General features: G+C 38.5%; 2 protein-coding genes across 2 annotated transcripts in view; one reads left to right on the top strand and one right to left on the bottom strand.

The window, feature by feature from the left end:
* Positions 1 to 4,243: 4,243 nt before the first annotated feature.
* On the bottom strand, positions 4,244 to 12,681 carry LOC141570015 (uncharacterized). The gene is made up of 4 exons (XM_088792432.1): positions 12,663 to 12,681; positions 12,081 to 12,619; positions 11,206 to 11,281; positions 4,244 to 4,706 (listed from the first exon to the last, which is right to left on the bottom strand). The coding sequence occupies exons 1-3, from the start codon at positions 12,679 to 12,681 to the stop codon at positions 11,231 to 11,233; spliced, it is 609 nt and encodes a 202-aa protein (XP_088648558.1). The 3' UTR covers positions 4,244 to 4,706; positions 11,206 to 11,230.
* PAWR (pro-apoptotic WT1 regulator) overlaps positions 12,492 to 27,242 on the top strand; it is a 97,693-nt gene continuing 82,942 nt past the window's right edge. Inside the window, exon 1 of the mRNA XM_019751255.3 lies at positions 12,492 to 13,297. Within this exon, the coding sequence (XP_019606814.3) occupies positions 12,770 to 13,297 (528 nt within the window). The 5' untranslated portion in view covers positions 12,492 to 12,769. The remainder of the gene's footprint in view (positions 13,298 to 27,242) is intronic.

The following is a 27,242-nucleotide window of genomic DNA, read 5'->3' as shown; positions in this document are numbered from 1 at the left end:
AAAGAAAAAAAATCACAACTATGAATAAGAAAATAAGGCAAAGAACAAAGATTCTCACTGACAAAGGCAAACACATAATAAAAACAGTGGATCAACTAACACTAAAACTAATAACAAATGTTAAAAGGCAAAATACAAAGATCATGTGTAATTACAACAATAGATTAAGGGATACATGCAAACACATACACGTGAAAGAAATAAAAAAAATAATGACAAATCATAAACATGGAGGGGGCAAGTAAAAATGGTAGTGATTTCAGAATGTGTTTGAACTTAAGTGACCATCAACTTAAAATAGACTCCTGTAAACATAGCTTGGTATATACGAAGCACATAATAACCAAAATCCGAAATCTGCAAGAAGTATACAAGAACTAAAGAGAAAGGCATCCAAACACAGGACTGCAGGAAGTCATCAACATACAAGAGAAGAGAGCAAGAGAATAAGAACAGAGAACTACAAAAACAATCAGAAAGCAATTAATAACATGGCAATAACTACATACCTATAAAAAATTTCTTTAAATGTAAATTATTAAATGCTCCAATCAAAAGATGAATGAATAAAGAATATACATATATACATTGGAATATTACTTGGCCATAAAAAGAATGAAACTTACCATTTGCGACAAATGGATGGACCTAGAGGGTATTTTGCTAAGTGAAATAAGTCAGACAGAGAAAGGTAAATACCACATGATTTCACTTATATGTGGACTCAAAAAAACAAAATAAACAAACAAATAGAATAATAGATACAGAGAACAAACTGATGGTAGCCAGATGGGAGGGAGTTTGGGGGGCTGGGTGCAAAAAGTCAAGAGATTAAGAAGTACAAAATGGTAGTGACAAAATAGCCATGGGAATGTAAAGGATAGCATAGGGAACATAGTCAATAATATTGTAATAACTCTACAGTGTCAGATGGGTGAAACTTATCGGTGGATCACTTTGTAAGGTATATAAATGTCTAACCACTATGTTGTACACCTGAAACTAATATAATATTGAATGTCAACTATAATTGGAAATTTAAAAAAAATTTTGTTCTTTGAAAAGTCAGTGGACTATGTGCAACAGAGGAAAGCTCCTAGACTGATCTCTTTTCTAGTAAAAATTTCTCGAAAAGGTTGAGGTCAGGACCCAGCTCTGCTAAAGGGAATGACTTTCATAGCAGTCGACCGGACTCCTTTCAGTATTTCTGGCACAGACCAGTTCCTGTTGATGCTGAGAGCAACGAGTCCTGAGAATGTATGGCGCATCTTCAGCAAAGCAGCCCAACCAGGTGTGTTACTGAGCTTCTGAGATGCTTCATCTGTGCCCAAAGAACCAGAACGTTCTGTCCACACAAAGCTTTCCTTGGCAAAGACATTTTTTCCATCATCTGAAAATCACTATGGCTTGTCACATTTCCAAAAGTGGATCAGAAAAATTGGAATACTTATTCAATGGCACCAGTGTACAAACAAAGAATGATGAAGAGCTGGTTTAATGAGAGGCATTACCTGTTTCATCCAGTTCTTTGCCTGTTGAAGGAAAGTGGCTTAGCAGTTTAGAGACCTGTTTCCAGACATTAGAAGAAAGATCAGTGATACTAAAGGGAATAACGCTGTTTGAAATTGGCATGGGTTCACTTTCCTTCCTTTTCCCCAGGCCATAAACCAATTCGAGTATTTGCAGGGTACATGGATTCATTAAGTTTCCTACCATTTTGTGTCCTTGTCTGCTTGACAAAAAAAAGGTGATATTTTAAGGTTGCCCCAAGACATATATATTGGGCAAGTCCAATTTGGTTAAATTTGTAGCCTTTGTCATGAAACAACTTATACAAATCCAGGCATTTTCTTTAAAATAACTTTAAATTCTAGCATATTTCCAACATACAAAAGTATAGAAAATAATCTAACAAAAAGCATAGGTATCCCCCACCTCTGAGATTTAACAGACGTTAAATATTTTGGAACATTTATCTTAGACCTCTTTCTTTTTAAAGAAACAAAACATTATAAATTATAGCGACATTACCACTTCTATATCTTTTCCTTCTATCTGTTCTTAGAAGTAACTAATAAGCTGAATTTGGTGGGTTTGTGTTCATATTACAAAAGTATGTATCTATAAAAAAATATTATTTTACATTTTAGAAATTTATATGGATAGCATACTTTATTTTATTTCTGTTGGGGAACAGTATGTTTCTCCAGGGCCCATCAGCTGCAACGTCCGACAGCAATCTTGTTGATAGCTCACGCTCTAACCAACTGAGCCATCCAGCCGCCCAGATATCACCATACTTTACATACAAGTTCTGACAATTAAGTTTGTGAACTTGTTGCAACGCTATTACTAACCTTTTTCTGATATCAGAGGGATTATTCATAATGAATTTATACCAAATGGACAAACAGTTAACCAAGTTTACTATTTGGAAGTGCTGAAAAGGCTGCGTGAAAAAGTCAGACGACCTGAACTTTTCACCAACAATTCATGGCTCTTGCATCACGACAATGCACCAGCTCACACGGCACTGCCTGTGAGGGAGTTTTTAACCAGTAAACAAATAACTGTGTTGGAACACCCTCCCTACTCACCTGATCTGGCCCCCAAAGACTTCTTTCTTTACCTGAAGATAAAGGAAATATTGAAAGGAAGACATTTTGACAACATTCAGGACATGAAGGGTAATATGACGACAGCTCTGCTGGCCATTCCAGAAAAAGAGTTCCAAAATTGCTTTGAAGGGCGGACTAGGCACTGGCGTCAGTGCATAGCTTCCCAAGGGGAGTTACTTCGAAGGTGACCATAGTGATATTCAGCAAGGAGGTACGCAGCACTTTTCCTAGGATGAGTTCGCGAACTTAATTGTCCAACTGCCTATTTGAAACTGTTTTTTATGATGTTTCTGAGATGCCTTAAAGGTTCTATTGTACTAATAACCTATAATCTATACATCCACTCTGCTGCTAAGTACAGGTAGTTTTTTCATTATTTCACTATTAAAATCAGTGCTGCAATAAACATTTATGTCCATGTGTCCCTGTGTACACGTCAGTTTCTGTAGGGTAGGTACAGAAGAGTGCAGTTGCAGGCTTGTTGGGAAGTCACATCTTCAACTTAACCAGATAAAAGGGGGAAACCCTCTGTTCCTCTACTCTCAGCACCAAATGTTGAGAGGTGGGGAGGTTCCCACACCAACCAGTTTCCCCACTCTCTGGATGTCCTACAATTGAGTTCTGCTGCAAATGCCTGGGAGTTAGCACAGACCGCACAGGTTAAAGGCTTAGCCCCATAAAACTGCAACAGCGACTGAAGATAACTCTTCCAAGAATTTTGACTGTGAACACAGACAGAGAAATAGGACATTGACCAGATTTGATTCTAGAGTCTAGGGAAGTTGTTTTTTGTCTTTAAGAGGGTGTGGCAGTCAGAATAATGGCCTCCAAAGAGTTCTAGGCCCTAATCCCTGGAAATTGTGAATATAGTAAGTTACATGGCAAAAGCCATGATACCAAACGTGGATTTAATACCTAACCTAATTGCAATTTGGACGTTCGCTAGAAATGTAATCTTAACCAGTCTGGAATTTTCTGGTCAGCACCAATGAGGTCATCTGTCACGTGGGCCCTTTCCATTTCCCCCAAAGAAGACAAAATCTGCATGATAAAATCCTTCCTGTTCTCTTCCCCAAAGATATCCTGGCCTAAAAATAATCTTTTCTTTTGCTAATCGCTTTCTTGCACTACCCTTGTTTTCTATAAAAACCTTTCTTTTTTGTACAAACCTTGGGAGCACGCTTCTAGCTGCTAGTAGATGGGATGCTGCCTGATTCATGAATTGCTTCATAAAGCCAATTAAATCTTCAAATTTACTGACTTGATTTTTGTTTTTTCCTAATAGTAATCACAGGGTTACTTAAAAGTGAAAAAGGGAGGCAGAAGAGAGAGTCACAGGGACTTGTGACTCTGGAAGAAAGACATGTGACTTTGCTTCCTTTGAAGATGTGGAAAGAGGACCATGAGTTGAGGAATGTGGGTGGCCTCTAGAGGCTGGAAAAGGCTAAGAAATGAATTCTCCTGAGAGCTTCCAGAAAGGAATGCAGCCCTGCTGGCCCCTTGATTTTAGCCCAGTGAGACTGTGTGGGACTTCTATCTACAGAACTGTAAGATGATAGAGTTGTATTGTTTCAGATGCTAAGTCTGTGGAAATTTGGTACAGCAATAAATAGAATACAAATACAGAGGGGTTTACTAGAGTTTATTTGTATGCTGAAGGAAATGATTTCATAGAGAAGAAATTGTTTATGCATTAGAGGAGCACATAATTGTAGGAGCAAAGCCCCTGTGAGGGAAAGATACAAATGGCAGGACTGCCTCTGAGAGGAGTAGAGCACTTCATCTAAAAGGAAGAAGGCAGAGAGGAGGTCCAGATATCAGAAAGTGGGTAGAGGGGCCGGCTGGTTGGCTCAGTTGGTTAGAGCGCGATGCTCGTAACACCAAGGTTGCCGGTTCGATCCCCACATGGGCCACTGTGAGCTGCACCCTCCACAACTAGATTGAAACAACTGCTTGACTTGGAGCTGATGGGTCCTGGAAAAACTCACTTAAGTAAATAAAAGTTAAAAAAAAACGTGGGTAGAGTTGTCTTCTGAAGATGAGGAGCTCCACTCTGATGTCAATGAAGTATGCAGCCAAGTTCATCACCTGAGGAGGAGACAGTATTGGAGATTTAAAGGACTGATATGAACTAGTTAGTCTGGAGCACAGGAGAGCAAGCTATTTAGGACTGCAGGGTTACCAGACAGCATGGACTGCCCCATTGAGACTATGGACAGTCATTTAAAGCAGGGTTCGGAAGCACGCCAGACGGTTTTTACCTAACCTTGTTCAGATGAGCAGGTGCAGGCACAGAGGAGGCTAATAATGAGCAACTTTAGAATCTAAGCTAAAGGAATCTAAGTAAGGACATTTAGGACATGAAAAGCAATGACAGATAATGAAAAAAATGACAAGATCAATAGATCAAAAGAAATGGTTGGGCTGAGGATACCAGAGTAAGTGTGCTGGACGGGTAGGAGGAAGTGGTGGGAAAATGGGGTGTTTAAACCGAAATTTTGGAGATGCATTGACTGCTGATGACAAAGTCAAGACACTAACCATGAAAATGCCTGAATGAAGAGGGTAAAGAAGAAATGGTTATTGGAAGTGAGAAGGTCAAGTATCTGAGATGCCAGGAGATTGGATAGATTGCATATGTTACCACTCAGAACTGACATAAATAGAAGACAATCAGCCAGAAGCTAAGGTCCTCAGTTAGTCTAAGTGACTGGCAGGTTAGCTGATGACAGCACTAAGAAGGTTGCTCCTTGTAGGGGACGGCAAGTCTAAGGGCATTAAAGCCAGTCTGTAGGAAGTCCTTCCAATCATCCGACATGTAAAATAAGCAGAGAATTCTATTCTCATTGACACCTAGTCAAAAATAATTCTTTCCTATCAGGAATATACTCAATAATACAAAGTATAAAATTATAAATGCACAATACATTATTTGCTTGTTTGATTGAAATAGGACCAAATAGAATTTATCAGAGTTCCTGTGTTTGTGGTACACAAATCTATATTTTGTACCACAAATAGGGGATAAACCTGTAGGTGAAGTCACCTATTTTATGTATTAATACATTACAATAAAATCAATAATAAAAATGCAGATAATATAGTATTATAGAAACATGTCAGAAAATACATTAATGAATAATTTGGTTGTTTTTCTGGATTTTTGTGATGTTTATGGCATTTTCAATTTGTTAAAATTTATAATTTAAAAAATTTTTCACTCTAAGTATTTACTTTCTTTCCTATTCTTTTTCTTAAACAAGATTGTGTAAGTTTCAGGTGTCACAAAAGCTAGATCATTCCTTGATAGGCCACAAATCTGGCCTAGGATTACCAGCAGTCAATTGAGAAAGGGAAAACTGGTTACATAACACATAGTTTTACTATGGTTAAAAAAATCCCCCCAAAAACAGTAACAAAAAAGAAATACAACCATTTTTAATGTTAATGTCAGACATTTTTTCCTAGGTTTTTAATAACAGGAATATTATGTAATATAATGGGCCACATCTTCAAAAACAGTCCACAGAATATACAACATATTTCAGAAAGCTTTCTAATAGTGTCAGTTAGGGGGGGCTTATGATGTCATTCAGTGAGGAGGGAAATAAGGTGCATAGGTCTCTACTGATCTGGCTTCATCATGGTTTAGATTTCAAAGCATCTGCAGAATCGATGGGTTGATTAGACTTCCTGTTAAGACTGAACACACGTTTATCTCTACTCCCTCAAGTAACTTCACTAAAACAAAAGTAAAGTGATAACATAACAAGTAACAACAAAGAGGATGAGAGATGAGAAGAAAATTTTAGAAAATGAAAGATGGAAAACAGAAAGACTTTAGCAGAGTGGAGAAAGATGAATTCTAACCACCTGCAGGAGACAAAGTCAATAAGAAGTAATCCTTTTTTATCCTGAAGAACCCTAAAGACAACCTAGAAGTTGAAGGCAACAGCATATACCTCTGAAAGACAGCAAAGGATGGGAGCGAAAACAGAAGGATTAGTTGAAAATCTGCATAAGGAAAAGTTAGATTCTGCTCTTCAAGGCTCAGTAGCAAGGAGGCTGTCTCTCTTGATCTTGGCAGAGTGCTGGAAATTAATGCTCTGTAGAGACTGAATCACGAGTGTAATGAACTTGAGAATACCAGGTACACTGAGCATAGGGACTCAGTGAAATCCGTGTGTTGAGTAGTGAGACTCCTCCAGCTCTTTTTCCCTACTTGGCTGAAACAGTTGACAAGTGGCAACACAGGCAGGAGCACAGTTTCTCTCAGGGAAATCGATCTGGCCAAGAGAAAAACGTCATAGATACTGACATTTGACCCATGCTTTCACAACATGCCTGGGTCCAAAAACCACCCTCCTAAATGAGGACCATCAATCAGTCAGCTCTGCCTTTTCACAGAGGGGCATCCAATCAGCTTTTAAGTGCTGCAGTCTTAAATATGAATGAACAACAGACTGATGAGGAAATCCTCTAACATGAAAGATGAAGACTAAAACAATGAAAAAGAAAAAAAAGGAATACATAGACAAGAGACAGTGAAAGACCAGCAGGAGAAAAGTTCAATTTCCGTAGGGAGAGAAAAGATGATGGCACAAGAATAGGATACTATGGAGAAAAGCATTTAGAGAATGAGAAATCTTAGACAACCATGGTGGCAAAACCAGAAAATTCAATAGAAAGATTGACATATAAGGTGGGGGAAATTTCACTGAAAGTAGAACAACATGCTAAAGAGATAGAAACAGGAGAAAAAAGATTTAAAAAAAACTATTAGATAGCTCTTAGAAGTCCAACATCTATTTAAGAGGAGTTCCAGAAACAGAGAACAGGAAAAAAAGAAAGAAATAATTATCACAGCTATAGGCCAAGGAAATTTTCCAATTGAAGGGCAGAAAGCAGAATGAAAGGGTCCACTGAGCCTAATATAATCATGGGAAAAGACCAAATCAGGGCAAATCTTCAAGATATTTTGGAAGATCTGGGTAAGAAGATCTAAAAACTTCCAGTGAGAAAGTAAAAGGAATCAGAATGCCATTGGTTTTCTAAACATCAACTCTGGAAACTAGAAGACAATATAGTGATGTGTTCAAAGTTATGAACGAAAATATCCAATCTAGTGTTCTATGTCCCAACAAACTATTAATCAAGTGCAGAGACAAATTAAAAACCTTTTCCAACCTGCAAAGTCTCCAAGAATGTGTAATCCTATCTCCAGAATATATTGAGGATGTACTCCACTAAAACGAGGGGGAAAAAAAACAAGAGGACAATATGGGATTCAGGAAACAAGGGGTCTGCATAGGAAATGATTCCCAGGATGATAGGGAAGCATCATCCCAGGATAACCACAGAGCAACGTGCTTTAAAATCAATCCAGACTAGAGCAGAGGATGGAGGGCTCTAAGAAGAGATGTCTCCAAGGAAAACAGAAATAGAACTGATAGGGCCGCCCGGTGGCTCAGGCGGTTAAGAGCTACGTGCTCCTAACTCCGAAAGCTGCCGGTTCGATTCCCACATGGGCCAGTGGGCTCTCAACCACAAGGTTGCCAGTTCAATTCCTTGAGTCCCGCAAGGGATGCTGGGCTGCGCCCCCTGCAACTAGAAAACGGCAACTAGAAAACAGCAACTGGACCTGGAGCTGAGCTGTGCCCTCCACAACTAAGACTGAAAGGACAACAACTTGAAGCTGAACGGCACCCTCCACAACTAAGATTGAGAGGACAACAACTTGACTTGAAAAAAAAAAAAGGCCTGGAAGTACACACTGTTCCCCAATAAAGTCCTGTTCCCCTTCCCCAATAAAATCTAAAAAAAAAAGAAAGAAAAAAAAAAAGAAAAAGTTTGAAAAAAAAAAAGAAATAGAACTGATAGAGTACACAACGTGATTAATGTTGAGAGGTGAAAAGTTTTAATGTCAATCTGTGACTGGTATACAGAAAAATAAGCTAATGATAAGGAAAACAACAACAACAAACACAAATTTTAACTATGGAAAAAAATAGTTGTGCAACAAGAAAAATGTTGTCAAAAAATAAAAGAAATCATAGTACACTGTATGGCTCAGCTGTGAGCAATATTTGCATAGTCATAACAGTATAAACATTTAATGTTCTTCAATAAAATCATGATATATAGTGGGAGTTTAGGAGTAAGGAAAGTGTATATGTAGTTAGTGTAAGAGAGTTAAATATTCTTCTTTATTAGGAAGTCAGTAAAGGATATCGAAAAATGGAAAAATCAAAAAGTAGAATAGCAGATAAGGACATTTAAAATATAAGTATGAAGATGTATATTAGAAACATTTAAAAAATAAATATGAAGATCTATATTAGCAAAAACAGTTAAAACAGTTCCAACTTCTGGAAAGGGTTTTGGGAGTGGAAAGGGTAGGTTGCAGTCTTTTGCTGTAGTCCATGCAGAACTAAAGTATTTAACTTTTAAAACCATGTACGTGTCTTATTTTTATTTTAGAGGGTGAATTGCATATACTCCAGCAGGCAAAATGGCTATTTCCCAATATCCTATTAATTATTTCAACACATACACGTAGGCTATTTCACATTATAGCTAATCCACTGCCTAGAAAACATTAAGATTGAACATTTAGAATAAATTTCAATCTGACATATTAAAATGAATCTCTTTGTTTTGTTAGCATCATACTTCCCTTTATTATTAAGAGCAAGTGAGTCACCAAAATTAGTTATTTTAAGCTAGCTCAGAGCTTCTCAACTGGGGAAGATTTTGCCCCTCGGGGAACATTTGGCAGTCACAACCGGTATTGGGGGCAGATACTGGCATCTAATAGGTAAAAGCCAAGGATGATGCTAAATATCCTACAATGGACAGGACAACTCCCCGAACAAAGAATTAGTTTGTCCCAGATGTCAATAATGATGCAGCTGAGAAACAAGTTCCGAGTCTCTGATGACTATTTCATCAGAATGCTATACATAAAGATTGATGATACACAAACATTTTGCAATTTAGGATTGATTCAGCTAAATATCTTGGTGCACTATTGGAAGTTGTCTGTCTGTGAACTGTATCTTTGGGAATATTGAGAATGGTAAAGACAAAGGTATAATAAATGATAACAATAATAATATAGAGTGCTTTGTACATCAATAATCTCTTTCATCCATGGTTCCTAGGGCACTTTATAGACTAATAATAACTACTCCGGTACTCACATATTACCTTTTATCTAAGGACCTCAGGCACTTTCACAACACTCTCACAATGTAGGAAGTATTATTATTATTCCTATTTTATATGTAAGTAAACAGAGGCACAAAAGTTAAGCAACTTACTCAAAGCCACACAAGTCAGTAATAGCCAACATTACTGACTCAGAGCCTATTAATACTGGTCTAAGAGATGCAGTGACAAATTTATGTGGCATAAGTGTTATTCTAGTTATTCAGCTTATTGTTTTCAAGTTCATTTGTGTGTGCAGTACCTTTGTTGCCTAATTCCACCCAACCCCCCACATTAGAGACCCAGGATTCTCTCTGCTTGATATCCCATTAACAAAAGGCACTGTATTTACGGAGTGCCTTCCTAGAACCAAGCACAGTTAACACGCCTGGCATGTCAATTCTTATAACAGCTTAAAAATACTAAAATGTATGAAACTGGACACTTTGGTCAACGTTGCTCAAATAGTAGTTCACCGTAATCAGAAGTGTCTGGACGCTGATGGTAACCATTTTGAGCACCTCCTGTAATTGCAGAAGTCAAACGTGACTTGTACTCATCTTTTGTTATCGGTATAATTACAATTTTAATACACTTTTCCTTTCTTAAAATGTGTGTACATTTTTTTTGGCACCCTCTGTATATGCTGTCATTGCTGACTTTTATAGTAAAGAAAGCTGAGTTTCAGAGAACTTAAACATGCCCAAGATCTCTCAGCTACCTATAGTTGTATCCAGGCTCACTATATCCTCTTTCCACTGCATCCTGCAGCCCCTCCAAGCATATTCATATGAATCTGTTTAATGCCCAACCCTCCCTCTCCTCTCTTAAAACTCAGAAAACTAATGAAGAATCTGTAATTGGGGAATTGCAAGTGGTGCACCCAGGTTGGTACCAGCTAGGCTCCGCGTTTTAAACCCATCCCCAAGGAAGGCCTTTAACTTTCTAAGGATTTTCCCAGAACTCTCTCCCGGTAACCCATATGTTCACCCCAACAGCGAGACCAAAGACCATAACTGTATGACCTTCCCTCTGAGAAATAAATAGCAAGTGAATCACTTTTTCCTGTTCTCATTCCTGTCGCAGGCACACAATGACTGCCTACTCACCGCGAGCCACCTGGGTAAAACAGGAATACTAAATAGGAAGAGAGATTTACTGTTAGGTAAGAGTGTGACTCAGGGCTCGCCTACTTCTCCCAAAATGGTCCATTTGTACCCTATGACAGTGATGTTTCCCCGGCATTGCTTGTAGTGTCTCCTTAGGACGCTGTCATGGGCAGCCCACCCAGCCCTGATCCAGGAATCTTAGATGACTTGCATCTGAGGATAAGATTTACCCTATGGCGCATTAAGGATGGAAACAGAGAGACACGCACCGTCCCGGCTCCTAGCGAATCAGCATCAACACAGCTTTAGTACTTTGGTAGGGAGCTTTGCTGCTAAATTCACTATCTGCAAAGAGGAGATGTAGAGACAAGGTTAAGAAGAAAATTCCAATAGGATTGAGATCCAATCCAATCCAATCCATTGTCGAAATGTTTTTAAGTTTTCTCCTATAAGCATAATAGTAAACCCTTGATAATTCACTGTCGACTTAAGCCCCTCCTTTTAGGTAACCCTTTCACTAGAATACCACAAACTTTTCTTAGTAGGGAGGGTGCTAGGTTTGTATCAGTTCTTTCTATTCTCTACCTGCCACCCTAGTACATCTGAAAAGGGGTTGGCGACGAGGCAGAGGGACGCGCGAGTGTTTTCCCATCCTGGCTAGTCAGGCCCTGAATCATCCCAAGTTGATTGCATTTACCCCCTCTGCCAGCAGCATTCGAGACTTTCCCTCGAAGAATCTGTCTTGTACTTAAAAGGAAGAGTGGTGGGAGAAGGGAGAGGCGGAGATGAGGAGCCGGGTGAAGGGCGTGGGGGGCCGTTCCCGCCCGGAGTCGGAGGCGCCAAGAGGCCAGACGCCGCGGGGCCGCGAGCCCAGGAATGCGCGGTCCGACCGGCGGGCTGGCCGCGGCGCCGTGCACCTGAGCGCCGGGGGCGGGGCGGGGCGGCGGCGGGCACGACCCCCCCACCCCATCGAGCGCCTCGCCCCTCCGCGCCGTCTCGGTCCTTTCCGCCCGCGCTTCGGCGCCGCTCGGCTCCCCTCCCGGCCCTCGCTCCCTCCCTCATTCCCTCCCACCCAGCCCGGTGCGCCGCGAGCTCGGGACGGCGAGTTGGCCGCAGCTCCTTCCGCGCGGCCGCTTCCGCTCACCTGGGCGCCCGCTCCCAGCCCAGCGCCTCGTCCCGCGAACTCCTCCCAGGTAAGGGGCTGCCCCGGCCGCCCCCGCATCCGTCCCTCCCCAAGTCCGCTGGATAGCTGGTGTCTACACGTCCCGCCTCCTCCGGAGCCGGCTGGGGGCTCCGCGCCTCGCCGGGGAGTGGGGGTGTCGGTGGCGGGGACCCCGGGCCGGCAGTGCGCGGAGCGAGGTGCAGGAGATGCGACGGGCCGACTGGTGGCCGGGTCCGGCCCTGGTTCCCCCACCGCCGTAGGCGCGGACCCCGCTGGGGATGGGGCGGGGGCCGGGGGTGGGGACAGTCCCTTTCTCCTCCCCTCGAGGGGCGGTGATCGTCCCGTCCCGCGGTGTAGGTGCGTCGGGCAAACTTCGCAGGTTGGGGACTCGGCAGTCACTCGCCGGCGGGCACGAGTGGGCGCGCTCTGGGTGGGGGGCTCCGAGCGGTGCGGCCGCGGGGAGACCCTCGGGCCGGGCGAGGACCTTACGCTTCGCTTCTCCGCCCCCTTTTGTGTTTCCCCTCAGACGGCCGGCTGCTGGGGGATCCGCGGCCGCCCCCTCACGCGGGGGTCGTTCTCTCATCCTCGGGGCCGCGGGAAGGAAGAGGCGGCGGCGCCCGGAGCCCGGGTGGGCGGCCTGAGGTGAGAGCCCGGCCGGCCCCGCTGGGAATATGGCGACCGGTGGCTACCGAACCGGCGGCGGCGGCAGCGGCGGCAGCGGCAGCACCACAGACTTCCTGGAGGAGTGGAAGGCGAAGCGCGAGAAGCTGCGCGCCAAGCAGAGCCCCCCGGGCCCGGCCGCCCCGGGAGGGGGCAGTAGCGACGCGGTCGGAAAGCCCCCGCCAGGGGCTGTCGGCACCTCGGCGGCCGCCGCGGCCAACGAGCTCAACAACAACCTCCCGGGAGGCGCGGCCGCACCTGCCGCCCCCGGGGGCGTGAACTGCGCGGTGGGACCCGCGGCGCTGACCCGGGCGGCCCCCGGCCCGCGGCGGCCTGAGGACGAGCCCCTCGCCGGCGCCGCCGCCGCCGCCGCCTCGGGGACACCGCCGGCCCGGGGCGACGAGGAGGAGCGGGACGGCGCCCCGGAGAAGGGCAAGAGCTCGGGCCCCAGTGCCAGGAAAGGCAAGGGGCAGATCGAGAAGAGGAAGCTGCGGGAGAAGCGGCGCTCTACCGGCGTGGTCAACATCCCGGCGGCGGAGGTGAGCCGGCGGGGGCCGCGGCCGGACCTGGGTGGGGGCGGGGGCTGCCGCCGCCTGGAATCTTCTCCCCGGGAGCTCCGGGCCTCCAGGGCCCAAGAGTTTCCCTATTCTACCTCGAATCGCTTATCCTTTCACTGAGTTAGGCAGGCAGAGGGTGATGGAGTTTTACTCTGAACAAATGCTTCCTGGGAAGTTCTCAAAACCCCAAGTAGGACACGTGCTTTTGAGGCTTCCTGGCTAACGTCTCAGACCCGGGATCCTTTTTTCCCCACTGTGGTGGAAAGACAAACCCTGGCTCCAGCACTTGCTCACCTAGGCTTGTTTTTCTATGCTTGATCAGTTAGAAAAATTGATCAATGGTGATGACGATATACTCTAGTTTTCCACGTGTCCGTCTCAAGTTATATTGTTTATCTCTTTTTCTCTCTTAACAGTGTTTAATATAGCACCTGTAAAGGAAACGTGGCCTTAGCATTTATCTAAGACAGCTTTGTCTTTCAGTGAACCCAAGATGAGTACATCCAAATGAGTATGTGCACTATTTTATAGATAAACCAGCCTTTGTAAATAGCACTCCCCAACACACACACACACACACACACACACACACACACACACACACACTTCTGAGTGCTATTTAGGACAATAGGAACACGGGAGCAACCCACAATTCTTTTTACTAAGACGATCTCATGTTTAAGTATTTGGCTCTATGTATTCTGGAAAACATTTGTGGTAGGGTTGGATTTTTGTTTTGTTTTGGTATTTTTGAGCAGTCTCAAAATATTTCTGCAGGCAGCAGCATCTTCCTATTAGAGTGATTGGTGAAACATTTACTTAGTGTGTAACTGCACCACTGTCTACCCTCAATAAAACAACCCTAAACAAGTTTTCGTTAACTTTCATGTAGCTCACCTTGTTTCACCCAAAGTAGTTGCATCTTTTTATCGTTGGCTTATGTTTTACTTTTTTTTTTTTTAAACTCCTGCTTTTCGAGTTATTCAACTTTGACCCCAAGTAAATAATAAGAATTTATGAGCTTTAATTGTGGTTCAAGTAAACGCATTGGTAGTAAGTTAGGGTGTATATCAAACATACCCAAATGTTTAAGTCTTAATATGATTCCCATACCTGGAAAATCAGTTTGTCTTTGAAGGGTATATTTTTATATGAGTGTTTCAGAGAGGTTTTTTATCAGCCAGCCAAACTATCCTCTGTGGTTTGCTACTTGCACAAAAGATCTGTTATTCATTAAATTGCTTTAAAAGGAATTCACAAGAGTGGTAATCAAATTTCTAGGGTTTTTTTTTTTTTTAAGTTAAAAATACGAAGATTAAGGGGAAAGAAGACAAGGCTTTGGAAAATCTACATTCCTAAAGTTTATTTTCTAAAGTAGCTGATGGTCCAAATAAAAGAATTTGTCATTTTCAGTCTTTTCCTCATTATCCATCTGACAGTGGTCTTATTTTGGGAAATATTTTGGCAGATGTTAAACTTCATTATTTGGCTGCTTGTGCTAAAATTGTTATTTCTCAAATACCATTTTGTTTTTGTTTTTTTTAACAAGGGTAATGTTTACTGGGGGAAATAAGTATGGTATATCTTGTGAGATCCAAAAAACATCCTTTGTTAATATTCCTACTTCGGGTAAGGGAACATAGTGCTGAGAATGTAGATGACTCCCCACTATAATTGAGTCTAATACTCTGGAATGTTTTTCGTTTGGGTGTTGGCAACTCCTAAATTTAATCTTCCTTAAAAACAAACAACCCAGGGTACCATTTTTTTGTCTGTGGAATTTGAACCTTTTTTATGGAACAGGGAATTGAGGAGTGCTTTCTTTTTGTCCTAACTGTGGCTCTATCTGTTTCATTCTGTAGGACTCAACAAAACATGGTAATGTTTTATCACAGTATCTAATTAGCAGACATACTTCTTGAGTGCCTCCTCCCCATATTTTCAGTTTGAAAACAACTTAACTCGCCCAAATTATTTTAGTAGTGGTAAAACATATGACTCAAAACTTCAAACCATTCACTATGAAGCATTTTTATATCTTTAGGTTGTTGCTTTTTTAGAATTGTGTGTCATTCATTTCTATTAGTAGTTTCAACATTGAGGATGCCAGTTTCTGTTGAGTTTCTCATGTAATATTACTTAGCACGCCTGTTTAAAAGTCATAATATTTTACAAAATTTTCAGGTATGAAATTATTATAAAAGCAGAAAAATCACCAATCTGTCATTATTCAAAAATAGACTTATATATAATGTTGACTAAGACTTATTTTCAGACCAATTCCCAACCAAGTTTATATTAGATTAGCAAACATTTTGTATGCAAAAAGCTTATTTTAGTGGTTGATAAACAGTAAGTTCCTTCAAGAAGTATTAAACGTGTGTAACACATTGCATTAATTTATTTTACTAATCACGGAGTATTATAAAATTGTTGTAAAAGTACCTGACAGCACCTAAAGATATCAAAACAGCTAGAAGATAGTTTTAGGAAGGAAGCAGGTCAAAAACTGAAAGTGGTGGATGAGGGTAGAATACTGGGTGGATACTTCATGTTATGACTGTAATAAAAAGTACAAATATACAGATGCTCGTTATTGAGAAAAACTTTAGTTTTCATTTACTGTTAGAGTGTTTTTTGAAGTTGTTTTCTAAATCATTTTTTCTATGGGGGGGAGGTAATAGCCCAAATTGGATAATTTGGAAGCGACATCCTGCCTTCCAGTAGTTTTTGTATACATTTATTAGACTAGTCAAATGTTTTATTACGTGTTTGTGTTAAAGCTACTATTGTAAATACCGTGGAGAAAACAAGAAGAATAAGGAGCAAGACTAATCTAGGAAGAAAGCTAAGGCATAATTACATGAAAAAACTTAAGAACGGAGTTAGCAGCCTGCAAGCCATCTTAGTGCAGCATGTAACGAATTGTTTATTAGAGATATTGTGTGTTTAAAGGGAAGAGGTGATTAGGCTGAGAGAGGCTATTGAGGATGAGGGTCTTGAGCTAAGACTTGTATTTATACCTAAATAATTCACACATACATGTATACATACCTGCTTGTGTAGTATTTTAAATGGCAGAGTGCAGTGGTTCTTAACTTGGCAACACATTAATATCATGTGAGGATCTTAAAAAAATACTCCCTCCTACTGATTACTGCTCCCCCATACTGATTACTTACGCTCTTTCTCCCTGACCCCCTTATGATTTAGTGGGTCTGGGATGGATCCCATGCATAATATTTTGATAAGCTCCCCTTGTGATTCTAATGTGAGTCAGGTTTAAGAACTATTGGGCTGCAGTCTGGGGATATAGATATGAATAGGACAGAGGCCTGGCCCACAAGGCCCTCAAGTAATACAGGCAGTTGTGGTACAGTGTTAAGTACAGCCTGTTTCCTGAGCAGGGGGCCTAATGCAAGGACCGGGATAGTTGAGGAAGTTATACACCTAGATAGTTAGACGCCCGTGTTGTCAGAGCGCTTGTGAAATTTTGTGATTGAGTAGATTTGCATGAATAGGTTAACAGACGGTTACCATAGGAAATAGTCTTTTAGTAGGTAGCACTCAAGTGACACTGAGGTATTGATTTAAATAGAAAAGTTAACATTGAATGAAACTTGCTGTTTTTATGGTGGGGTTGGCTAGAGCACTTTATGTGATGTCTTAATTAATGATCACAGCAGTCCCATGTGGCAGTTATAATTAGGCTCTTTATCCCCATTCCTAGAGGAGAAAATGGAGCTTACAGAGTTTAAAGTGGCTCACGTTCACATAGAAAGTGAGGAAGAGGTAGAGCAATATTTTAAATGTTTTTGTGTTTTTTTGTGTATGTGTGCATCTAGGGAAAGGAGAGTTTTAAAGAATTAATACACCTTGTAGTATTTGGCTTATTTTCCTAGATTTTTTTCTATAACTTTTTATTAGAGGTTATCTTATCTTAAATCATTGAACCACCTGAATGGGGAAAACAGTGAAAGTATGGAATTAAAGAGGAATTAAGGTCAATTTTGTAGGCTCATAGATTGCTTCTGACCCTCTAATCTATAGTATGTATGCTTGGTCAAATTTTGAATATCAGGCCATCAGCTAACTATAAATCTATTTTTGGCTAACAGTCAGAAAATGTGGATCTTGGATTTTACTTAAGTGATACGTTGTTTTTTTGGTTTTTCTTTTGGATATGATGGGATTTTAACACCTACTCCATAGTTTGAAGGAGCATTTGATACATAGAAAGCATTTCTAAGTGAATGCCATTTAAGTCATAATTATTGAGCATACTTATTGAACATTGCATAGGACATGTTCCACTTAAACCTTGTAAATCCAGGTAGATTAAGAAATGCCTTTTGGTATGCCCATTATATTCCAGACTGTCTACCTTTCTATGTGATGAGTCAGGAGAAGAACTAACAGTGACTCAGAGTTGGAGAAAATTGGACTTGTGAATAGGGTAGCTACAGCATAAATACTGAGACTGCTTAATAAGATATTAAGCCAAACTTTCCTAAATGTTTCAGCTTGTTGGTAATTTTCAATACTATGATTTGTAATGAGTTGTCTAAGCCGAGATGCCTTTTTTCATAAAAATAATAATTGTATAATTAGATGATGTTTATGGTGTGTTTAAGTGCTAGGCACTGTTCTGAGTCCTTTACATATATTGGTGCATTTAATTCTCAACACAATCCTATGGGAAAATGGGGCAGAAAGGGTAAGTTACTTACTTGACTGAGGTCATAAATATATGTGGTAGGAAGCAGGGTAGAGATAGTCTGCTTTCAAAGCCTGATGCTTAAGAACCATCTTAATATTTTTCAGTGTATTACATACTGTATGCCTAATTTAAGAAATAAAAAGATTATTTTAGCAGTAAAATATAAGTTGCTAGTTATTACTATAGAGTTTGAAAATAGCCCTTTTATGAAAACCAGATGAAGTGGGACTTTATTGAACAAATGTAAGAGCAAATAAACATATAAATAGTGGCATTAAAATTCTGATTTAAAGTCATTATTAAATTAGTGGCCTTATTTATGCTCTTTATTATTTCTACATTGGTTTTTCGCATCTGTGATGTAGGCCAGAAAATAATTATGCTATTTAATAGTAATGCTGATATAATATCTTAGAAGTTTAAAATTATTGGTAAGTATTAGAGTGAAATTTTCTAAGGGCTTTTTTTTTCCTTTTTAAAAAGTAAGATTTAATTCACATACCATAAAATTCACCCTTTTAAAGGGTTCAGTGGTTTTTCGTATATTCACAAAGTTGTGTTCTAAGTGCTTTTATATTTTCATCTTAATTTTCATTATGTTCCTAGAACCTGAGGTACCTGAGTTTTAGCTCCCCACTCAGTAAAGTGCAACAGTTTTCCTACCATGAAAAGCTGTTAAAATAATTTAATCAGAGTTTTCTGCATTTCACAGGTAAAATGAAATTATGGTAGAATCTCCTTAGTTTTAAGTTTCTTAAAACTTGGTCACCTACTACCATTTGTATTAGAGTTTAGTATTAGGTATTTGATTGAATTGAATATTTTCAATTTACTTAAAATTTTACATATCTTTTATGGAGATCTGCAAAGCTCTACCATCTAAACATTTGGGGACTTTGATTCAGAGTACAAATCGAGTTTTAGATCACTTACAGTCTTAGTATGTCATTTAATTCAGTGTCTTAAAAACTGTGGCTGGGAGTGGGTGGGATGACTCCTGTACCAGTATTTACTTAAATACTGGTTGTTTACCTAAAATGTTGATTTCTTGGATTCATCTCAGCCTGGGAATGGGGAGCGGGTTACCTGAAACTGCATTTTAATTGTTCTTGAGTGTTTCTTGTACATAATAAATTTGGGGAAGAACGGACATAAATGTCCTGTATGTGTTTACTGATATCTCAGAGGAAATTGATACTGATTATCTAACAGAATTGTTACATGAATCAAATAAAATTGTTCCATGAATTGAGAAGTGTTCTAAAAATTACCAAATGATACATTATAGTTATTGTATAGGTTGCATTGATAGCTGGCTGTTGATGTCTAATGGAAATTTCTTATTGGGATGTTAAGCATTCTCATCTTTTTCATTCTGTTAGGTTGGTGCAAAAGTAATTGCAGTTTTTACAATTATTTTTAACCTTTTAAATCGAAATTACTTTTGCACCTACCTAATAATTAAAAACTTTATAGATACTGTACCAGACAACTTGAGCTACTTGGAAATTCAAAGTACCTTGTAAACATTTATGTAATGTCTTATATTTAGTGCAGAATGTTGTCTGCCTTTCTTCTTGTCCAGAATTTGTAAGAAGCCTAGACTTCTGAAAAAAAGTCCCTAACAATGTGTAATTTAAACTTTATTTTCACTCATTTTTCATTTTTAGGTATCTTTAAGTGAAAGGATATAATTATATTTATAAATCTGTTTATTAATTAGCAGTTCAAACTTATAAAATAGGTTTTATCCATCTTATCACAATATTCTTAAGTGCGAGAATTTTTTCCTGTTGTTTGCTATTCTCACATTAGACCTATAGGCCTTGAGTAGCCAATTGATTCTTAACATATTTGTTTATTGCTGAGGCAGCTTGCAGTTTGAATCCTAGGCATTTATGTTTATAGCCATACTAGCATAGAATCGAGCCTCAGCCCTGATTGCATTCTCCTTAGGTTAGTTAAAAATACACTAGGCACTATGTCTTATTGAAATTGTAAGAATGTTTAATTTCCAAAAGTAAAATTATATACTTCAAAGGTAGAAACAGTTCCAGTAAGTTCAAAACTTACCATGTGAATTGGCTAATAATTATTCTGTGATAATCTTTAGCAATTTGTCAAATTTTTATGGGTCATATGTAGGTTTTTTAAAAAATAATTTTATGATTTTTCAGTTACAGTTGACATACAATATTAGTTTCAGGTGTACAACATAGTGATTAGACATTTATATAACTTATGAAGTGATCACCCCGATAAAGTCTAGTACCCATCTGACACTGTACATAGTTATTAAAATATTATTGACTATATTCCCTATGCAGTACTTTACTTCCCCATAACTATTTTTATAACTGGCAATTTGTACATCATAATTATATATAACTGGCAATTGGTACCCTTCCCCTTTACACCCCTCTCCCCAAACCCCTTCCCATCTGGCAACCATCAAAATGTTCGCTGCATCTGTGAGTTTGTTTCTGTTTTATTTGTTCATTTATTTTGTTTTGTTTTTTTAGAGTCCATATATAAGTGAAATCATGTGGTATTTGTCTTCACTGACTTAGTTCACTTACCATAATGCACTGTAGGTCCATTCATGTTTTCATAAATGGCAGGATTTCATTCTTTTTCATGGCTGAGTGATATTTCATTGTATCTATGTCTTTATCCACTTTATACATCTTTATCCATTTGTATACTAATGGGCACTGAGGTTGCTTCCATATCTTGGCTATTGTCAATAATGCTGCAGTGAACATAGGGGTGCATATATCTTTTCGAATTAGTGATTTTTTTTTTTTTTCCCAGATAAATACCCAGAAGTGCAGTTGCTGGGTCACATAGTAATTGTATTTTAATTTTTTGAGGAACCTTCATACTGTTTTCCACAGTGGCTGCACCAATTTACAATCCCACCAGCAGTGCATGAGGGTTCCCTTTTCGCCACATCCTCGCCAACACTTGTTTGTTGATTTGTTGATGATAGTCATTCTGAAAGGTGTGAGGTGACACCTCATTTTGGTTTTGATTTGCATTTCCCTTATGGTTAGTGTTGTTGAGCGTCTTTTCATGTCTATTGGTCATCTGTATGTCTTCTTTGGAGGAATGTCTGTTCAAGTCCTCTGCTCGTTTTGTTTTTTGTTATTTTTTCCTCTGCTCATTTTTAAATCAGATTGTTTGGTGTTTTTTTCTTTTTTGTGTGTGCTGAGTTTTATGAGTTATTTATATATTTTGGAAATTAACCCCTATCAGATGTGTCATTGGCGAATATCTTCTTCCATTCAATAAGTTGTCTTTTCCTTTTGTTGATGGTTTCCTTTGCTGTGCAAAAACTTTGTAGTTTGATGTAGTCCCATTTTTAAAAAATTTTTGTTTCTCATGCCCGGGAGACATATCCAAAAAAATATTGCTGAGAGCGATGTTAGAGAGTTTACTGACTGTTTTCTTCTCGGAGTTTTATGGGTTAAAGGTCTTACATTTAAGTCTTTCATGTATTTTGAGTTTATTGTTGTATATGCTGTAAGAAAGTGGTCTAGTTTCATTTGTTTTTAAATGTATCTGTCCAGTTTTCCGAGCACCATTTATTTAATAGACTGTCTTTACCACATTGTATATTCATGCCTCCTTTGTCATAGATTAATTGACCATTTAGGCATGGGTTTATTTCAGGGCTCTATTCTATTCCATTAATCTGTGTGTCTGTTTTTATGCCAGTACCATGCGGTTTTAATTACTATTGCCTTGTGGTATAGTTTGATATCAGGTAGTGTGATACTGCCAACTTTGTTCTTCTTTCTCAAGATTGTTTAGGTTATTCGGGGTCTTTTATGGTCCATATACATTTTAGGATTATTTGTTCTAATTCTGTGAAAACTACTGTTGGTATTTTGATAGATAATTGCATTGAATCTGTAGATTGCTTTGAGTAGCATGGATGTTTTAACAATATTAATTCTTTTTATCTGTGAGCATGGTATGTTTCCATTTATTTGTATCTTCAATTTCTTCAATGTCTTATAGTTTCCTGAGTGCAAGCTTTTTTACATCGTTGGTTAAATTTGTTCCTTGGTATTTTATTTTTGATGCAATTGTAAATGATACTGTTTTCTTAATTTTTTTTCTGAAAGTTTGTTATGGTGTACAAAAATGCAACTGATTTCTGAATATTAATTTTGTATACTGCTACTTTACTGAATTCATTTATTCTAATAGTTTTTTGGTGGAGTATTTAGGGTTCTGTCCATATAGTATGTCATCTGTAACTAATGGCAGTTTTACTTTTTACTTTCCAACTTGAATACCTTTTATTTATTTTTCTTGTCTGATAGCTATGGCCAGGACTTCCAAGACTGTTGAATAAAAGTGGTAAAAGTGGACATTCTTGTCTTTTTCCTGATCTTGAAGAAAAAGCTTTTAGCTTTTCACCATTAAGTGTGATATTAGCTGTGAGTTTGTCATTTATGGCCTTTATTTTTTTTTGTCTTAAATATTATGAAATCTGATTTAATTATGGTTAAATATTGGTATGAGAAAAAACAACATAATTTCAAGAGTTCATACAGGTAATTCTGGGATGGCATGGTCTTTCGTCATGTTGAGGTGTGTTCCCTCTAACCCCACTTTGCTGCAAGTTTTTATCATGAATGTTGGATTTTGTCAGATGCTTTTTCTGCATTTATTGGTATGAACAAATGATTTATATCCTTCATTTTGTTTAAGTGGTGAGTTACGTTAATTGATTTGTGGATATTGAAACCAACCTTGCATCCCAGGAATAAATCCCACTTGATCATAGTATATAATCTTTTTAATGTATTGCTGAATTTGGTTTGCTGATATTTTTTTGAGGATTTTTGCATCCATGTTCAGCAGAGATGTTGACTTGTAATTCTTCCCACACCCCGCTGTTTTTTTTGTACTATTTTTGTCTGGTTTTGGTATCAGTAATGATGGCCTCATAAAATAAGTTTGGGAGCACTTCAATTTTTTGGAGTAGTTTTGGTATTAATTCTTCTTTGACTGTTTGATTAAATTTTCCTGTTTGTTGGGAGTGTTTTGATTGCTGATTTGATTTTATTAGTAGTTATTGATCTGTTCAGATTTTCTGTTTCTTCCTGATTTAGTCTTGGAAGCTTTTATGTTTCTAGGAATTTATCCAGTTCTTCTAGTTGTCCAGTTTGTTGACATATAATTGTTTATAGTATTTTCTTACAATCATTTGTATTTCTGTGGTGTAAATTGTCCCTTCTCTTCTTTCTCTTCTGATTTTATCTAGATGAGCCTTCTTTTTTCTTGATGAGTTTGGCTAAAGGTTTACCAGTATTGTGTATCTTTTCAAAGAACCAGCTCATGGTTTCATTGATCATTTGTATTTTTTTTAAACTATTTCATTTATTTCCACTGTAATTTTGTTACTTCCTTCCTTCTACTCACTTTGGGCTTTGTTTGTTCTGCTTTTTCTAGTTCCTTTAATTGTAAGGTTAGATTGATTATTTGAGATTTTTCTTGTTTTTTTGAGGTGGGCCTGTATGGCAATAAATTTTCCTCTTAGAACTGCTTTGGCTATGTCCAATAGATTTTTGGGTCACTGTGTTTTCATTTTCATTTGTCTCAAGGTATCTTTTGCTTTCTTCCTTGTTCTTGTTGTTAACCAATTTATTGTTTAGCAGAATGTTATTTAGCCTCCACGTGTTTGTATATTTTTCAGTTTTTGTCTTGTAATTGATTCTTAGTTTCATACGATTGTGATTGGAGAAGATGTTTTATATGATTTCAGTCTTCTTAAATATATTGAGATTTGTTTTGTGGCCTAATCTGGCCTATCCTGGAAAATTTTCCATGTGTGCTGGAAAAGAATGTATATTCTGCTTTTGGGTGAGATGTCATAAAAATGTCAATTAAGTTCATCAGGTTTAATGTGTCATTTAAGGTCACTGTTTCCATGTTGATTTTTGTCTGGATGATCTATCCATTGATGTCAATGGGGTGTTAAGTTTCCTACTATTACTGTCTTACTGTCATTCTCTCTCTTTGTGTCCATCAATATTTACTTTATATATTTAGGCGCTCCTACATTGGGTACTGAGATGTTTACAAGAGTTATAGACACTTACTGGATTAATCTCTGTATCATTATGAGATACCCCTCTTTGTCTCTTGTTATAGTCTTTGTTTTAAAGTCTGTTTTGTTTGATATTAAGTATTGCTCCTCCAGCTGGTTTTATTTCCATTTGCATGAAATATCTTTTTCCATTGCTGTTTTCAGTCAGCCAGTGTGTGTCTTTCGCTCTGAAGTGGGTCTCTTGTAGGCAGCATATGTATAGGTCTTTTATTTTTAAATCCTTTCAGACAAACTGTCTTTTGATTGGAGTGTTTGGTCCATTTACACTTAAAGTAATTATCGACAGATATGTATCGTTTTTCCCTGAAAATAAGACCTAGCCAGACAATCAGCTCTAATGAATCTTTTGGAGCAAAAATTAATATAAGATCCGGTATTATTATATTATTATATTATATTGTATTATATTATATTATATTACATTATATAAGACCCAGTCTTATAATAACATAAGAACGGGTCTTATATTAATTTTTGCTCCAAAAGTCACATTAGAGCTGATTGTCCAGCTAGGTGTTATTTTTGGGGAAACAAGGTAGTTATTGCCGTTTCATTAATTGTTTTCTGGTTGTTTTTATAGTTCTGTTCCTTTCTTATTCTCTTGCTGTATCCTCTTGTATGTTGTTGATTTTCTACAGAGTTGTATTTAGATAACTTTCTTTATTTCTTGTATATTTCCTATAGATTTTTGGTTGTGGTTCCCATGTTCTTCATATATAACAAGCTATGCTTATAACAGTTTCTTTTAAGTTGATGGTTGCTTAAGTTTGAACATAGCCTAAGATCACTACAATTTTTACTCACCCTCTCCATGTTTGTTTTTTCATTATTGTTTACTTTTGTGCATGTATGTTTGTTTTTATCCCTTAATTTATTGTTGTAATTACACATCGTCTTCCTACTTTTGTCTTTTAAACTTTGTACTAGCTTTGTAGTTGGTTGACTCACTGTTTTTACTGTTTGCCTTTGTTAGTGGGCATTTTTTTCTTTCCTATTATTTCTTATTAATATTTTTGATGTTTTATTCTTAAAGAAGTCTCTTTAACAGTCCTTGTAATACTGGTTGGTTTAGTGGTGATGAACTCCTTTAGCTTTTTTCTTGTCTGGGAAACTATTTCTCTCCTTCAATTCTAAATGATAACTTTGCTGGGTAGAGTAATCTTAGTTGTAGGTTTTTTGCCTTTCGTCACTTTGAATATTTCTTGCCAATTCCTTCTGGCCTGCAAAGTTTCTGTTGAGAAATCAGCAGCTTATGGGAGCTCTCTTGTATGTGACAAACTGCTTTTCTCTTGCTGCTTTTAAGATTTTCTTTTTGTCTTTAACCTTTGGCATTTTAATTCTTATGTGTCTTGGTGTGGGCCTGTTTGGGTTCGTCTTGTTTGGGTTGTTTGTGCTTCCTGGACTTAACCGTTTCCCTGAAAATAAGACCTAGCCGGACAATCAGCTCTAATGCATCTTTTGGAGCAAAAATGAATGTAAGACCCGGTCTTATATAATATCATAAGTATATAGTAAAATAAGATGGCTGGGTGTTATTTTCGGGAAAACACGGTACGTATGTCTATTTTCTTTGTCAGGTTAGGGACGTTTTCAGTCATTATGTCTTCAAATAGGTTTTTAATCACTTGCTGTCTCTCTCTTCTTCTGGTACCTCTACGATGAGAATATTGGTACCTTTAATATTGTCCCAGAGGTCCCATAAGCTATCCTCATTTTTTTTTTATTCTTGTTGCTGTTCCAGTTGGGTGTTTCTTCTACATTGCCTTCCAGATTGCTGAATATATATTCTGCTTCATCTAATCTTCTGTTGATTCCTTCTGATGTATTCTTCATGTCATTATCGCATTCTTTGTTTCTGACTTTATCTCTCTTTTTAAAAATATTTTTCTATTAATATGTTGACGTTCTCACTGAGTCCCTCTATCCTTCCCCTAAGTTCATGGAGCATCCTTATAACCAGTGTTTTCAACTCTGTATCTGGTAGATGGTTTGTCTCCATTTTGCATACTTCTTTTTCCGGAGTTTTGTCTCATTCTTTCATTTGGGACATGTTTCTTTGTCTTCTCATTTTTGCTGACTCCGTTTGTTTGCTTCTGTGTATTAAGTAGATCTGCAATCTCTCCTGGTCTTGGCAGAGTGACCTTATGTTGAAGGTGGCCTGTGGGACCCATTGCACGGTTTCCCTTGTTACCTGTGCCAGGTGCTCCAGGCGTGTCCCTTGTGTGTGTTGTGCTTTGAGTATTTTGTTGGGATTTTGCTGAAGTGAATAGCGCGGAGGGAATTTATGTTGTAGGTTACAATTCTGTGACAGCTAAAAATTTGTTTACAAGTCCTTTCTGTAAATTCTAGGGGATCAACTGATGAGACAAATAAAAATAATAAAATAAACGGTTCGAAATACAGCATGAAAACATCTTTTGTAATAAAATTAACTTCAAAAGATACCATTTAATATTAAGTTTGTGGGCATATGAGTGAACTAATTAATCTTATTTCTTTGAGAAATTTGAGGGTTAGGTAAAGTATGGAATGATTTTGTTACTTTTGGAATTCCTTGTAGAGTATTTATAAATATCTTTCAAAAGTATCTAATAAAGACTAGCACAATTTTACACATGATAAATTGTGAAGAAATGCATAAGTACTATATTAAATATGACACTATACCTTGAAAAAGACCTGAAGTTTGCTTGTAGAAGTTGGTGTGAAAAGCATTGCAACTTGTAGTGTTTAAAAAGAATGGAAATCTCAGTTATGAAGAACAAAATTATCATTTAGAAGGTGGTACTTGAAGAATTAAAAGTAAGATTAGGTGAAACTCTTGAAGTGACTTTAGGTTTCAATTTTTTTTTTTTTTAAGATTTTATTGGGGAAGGGGAACAGGACTTTATTGGGGAACAGTGTGTACTTCCAGGATTTTTTTTTCCAAGTCAAGTTGTCCTTTCAGTCTTAGTTGTGGAGGGCGCAGCTCAGCTCCAGGTCCAGTTGCGGTTGCTAGTTGCAGGGGGAACAGCCCACCATCCCTTGCGGGAGTTGAGGAATTGAACTGGCAACCTTGTGGTTGAGAGCCCACTGGCCCA

Source organism: Rhinolophus sinicus, chromosome 1 (genome assembly GCF_057876585.1).
Source record: "Rhinolophus sinicus isolate RSI-liver-muscle chromosome 1, RSI-T2T, whole genome shotgun sequence".
Taxonomy (NCBI): domain Eukaryota; kingdom Metazoa; phylum Chordata; class Mammalia; order Chiroptera; family Rhinolophidae; genus Rhinolophus; species Rhinolophus sinicus.
The sequence above is the reverse complement of the archived record's forward strand: the minus strand, read 5'-3'. Positions and strand labels throughout refer to the sequence as shown.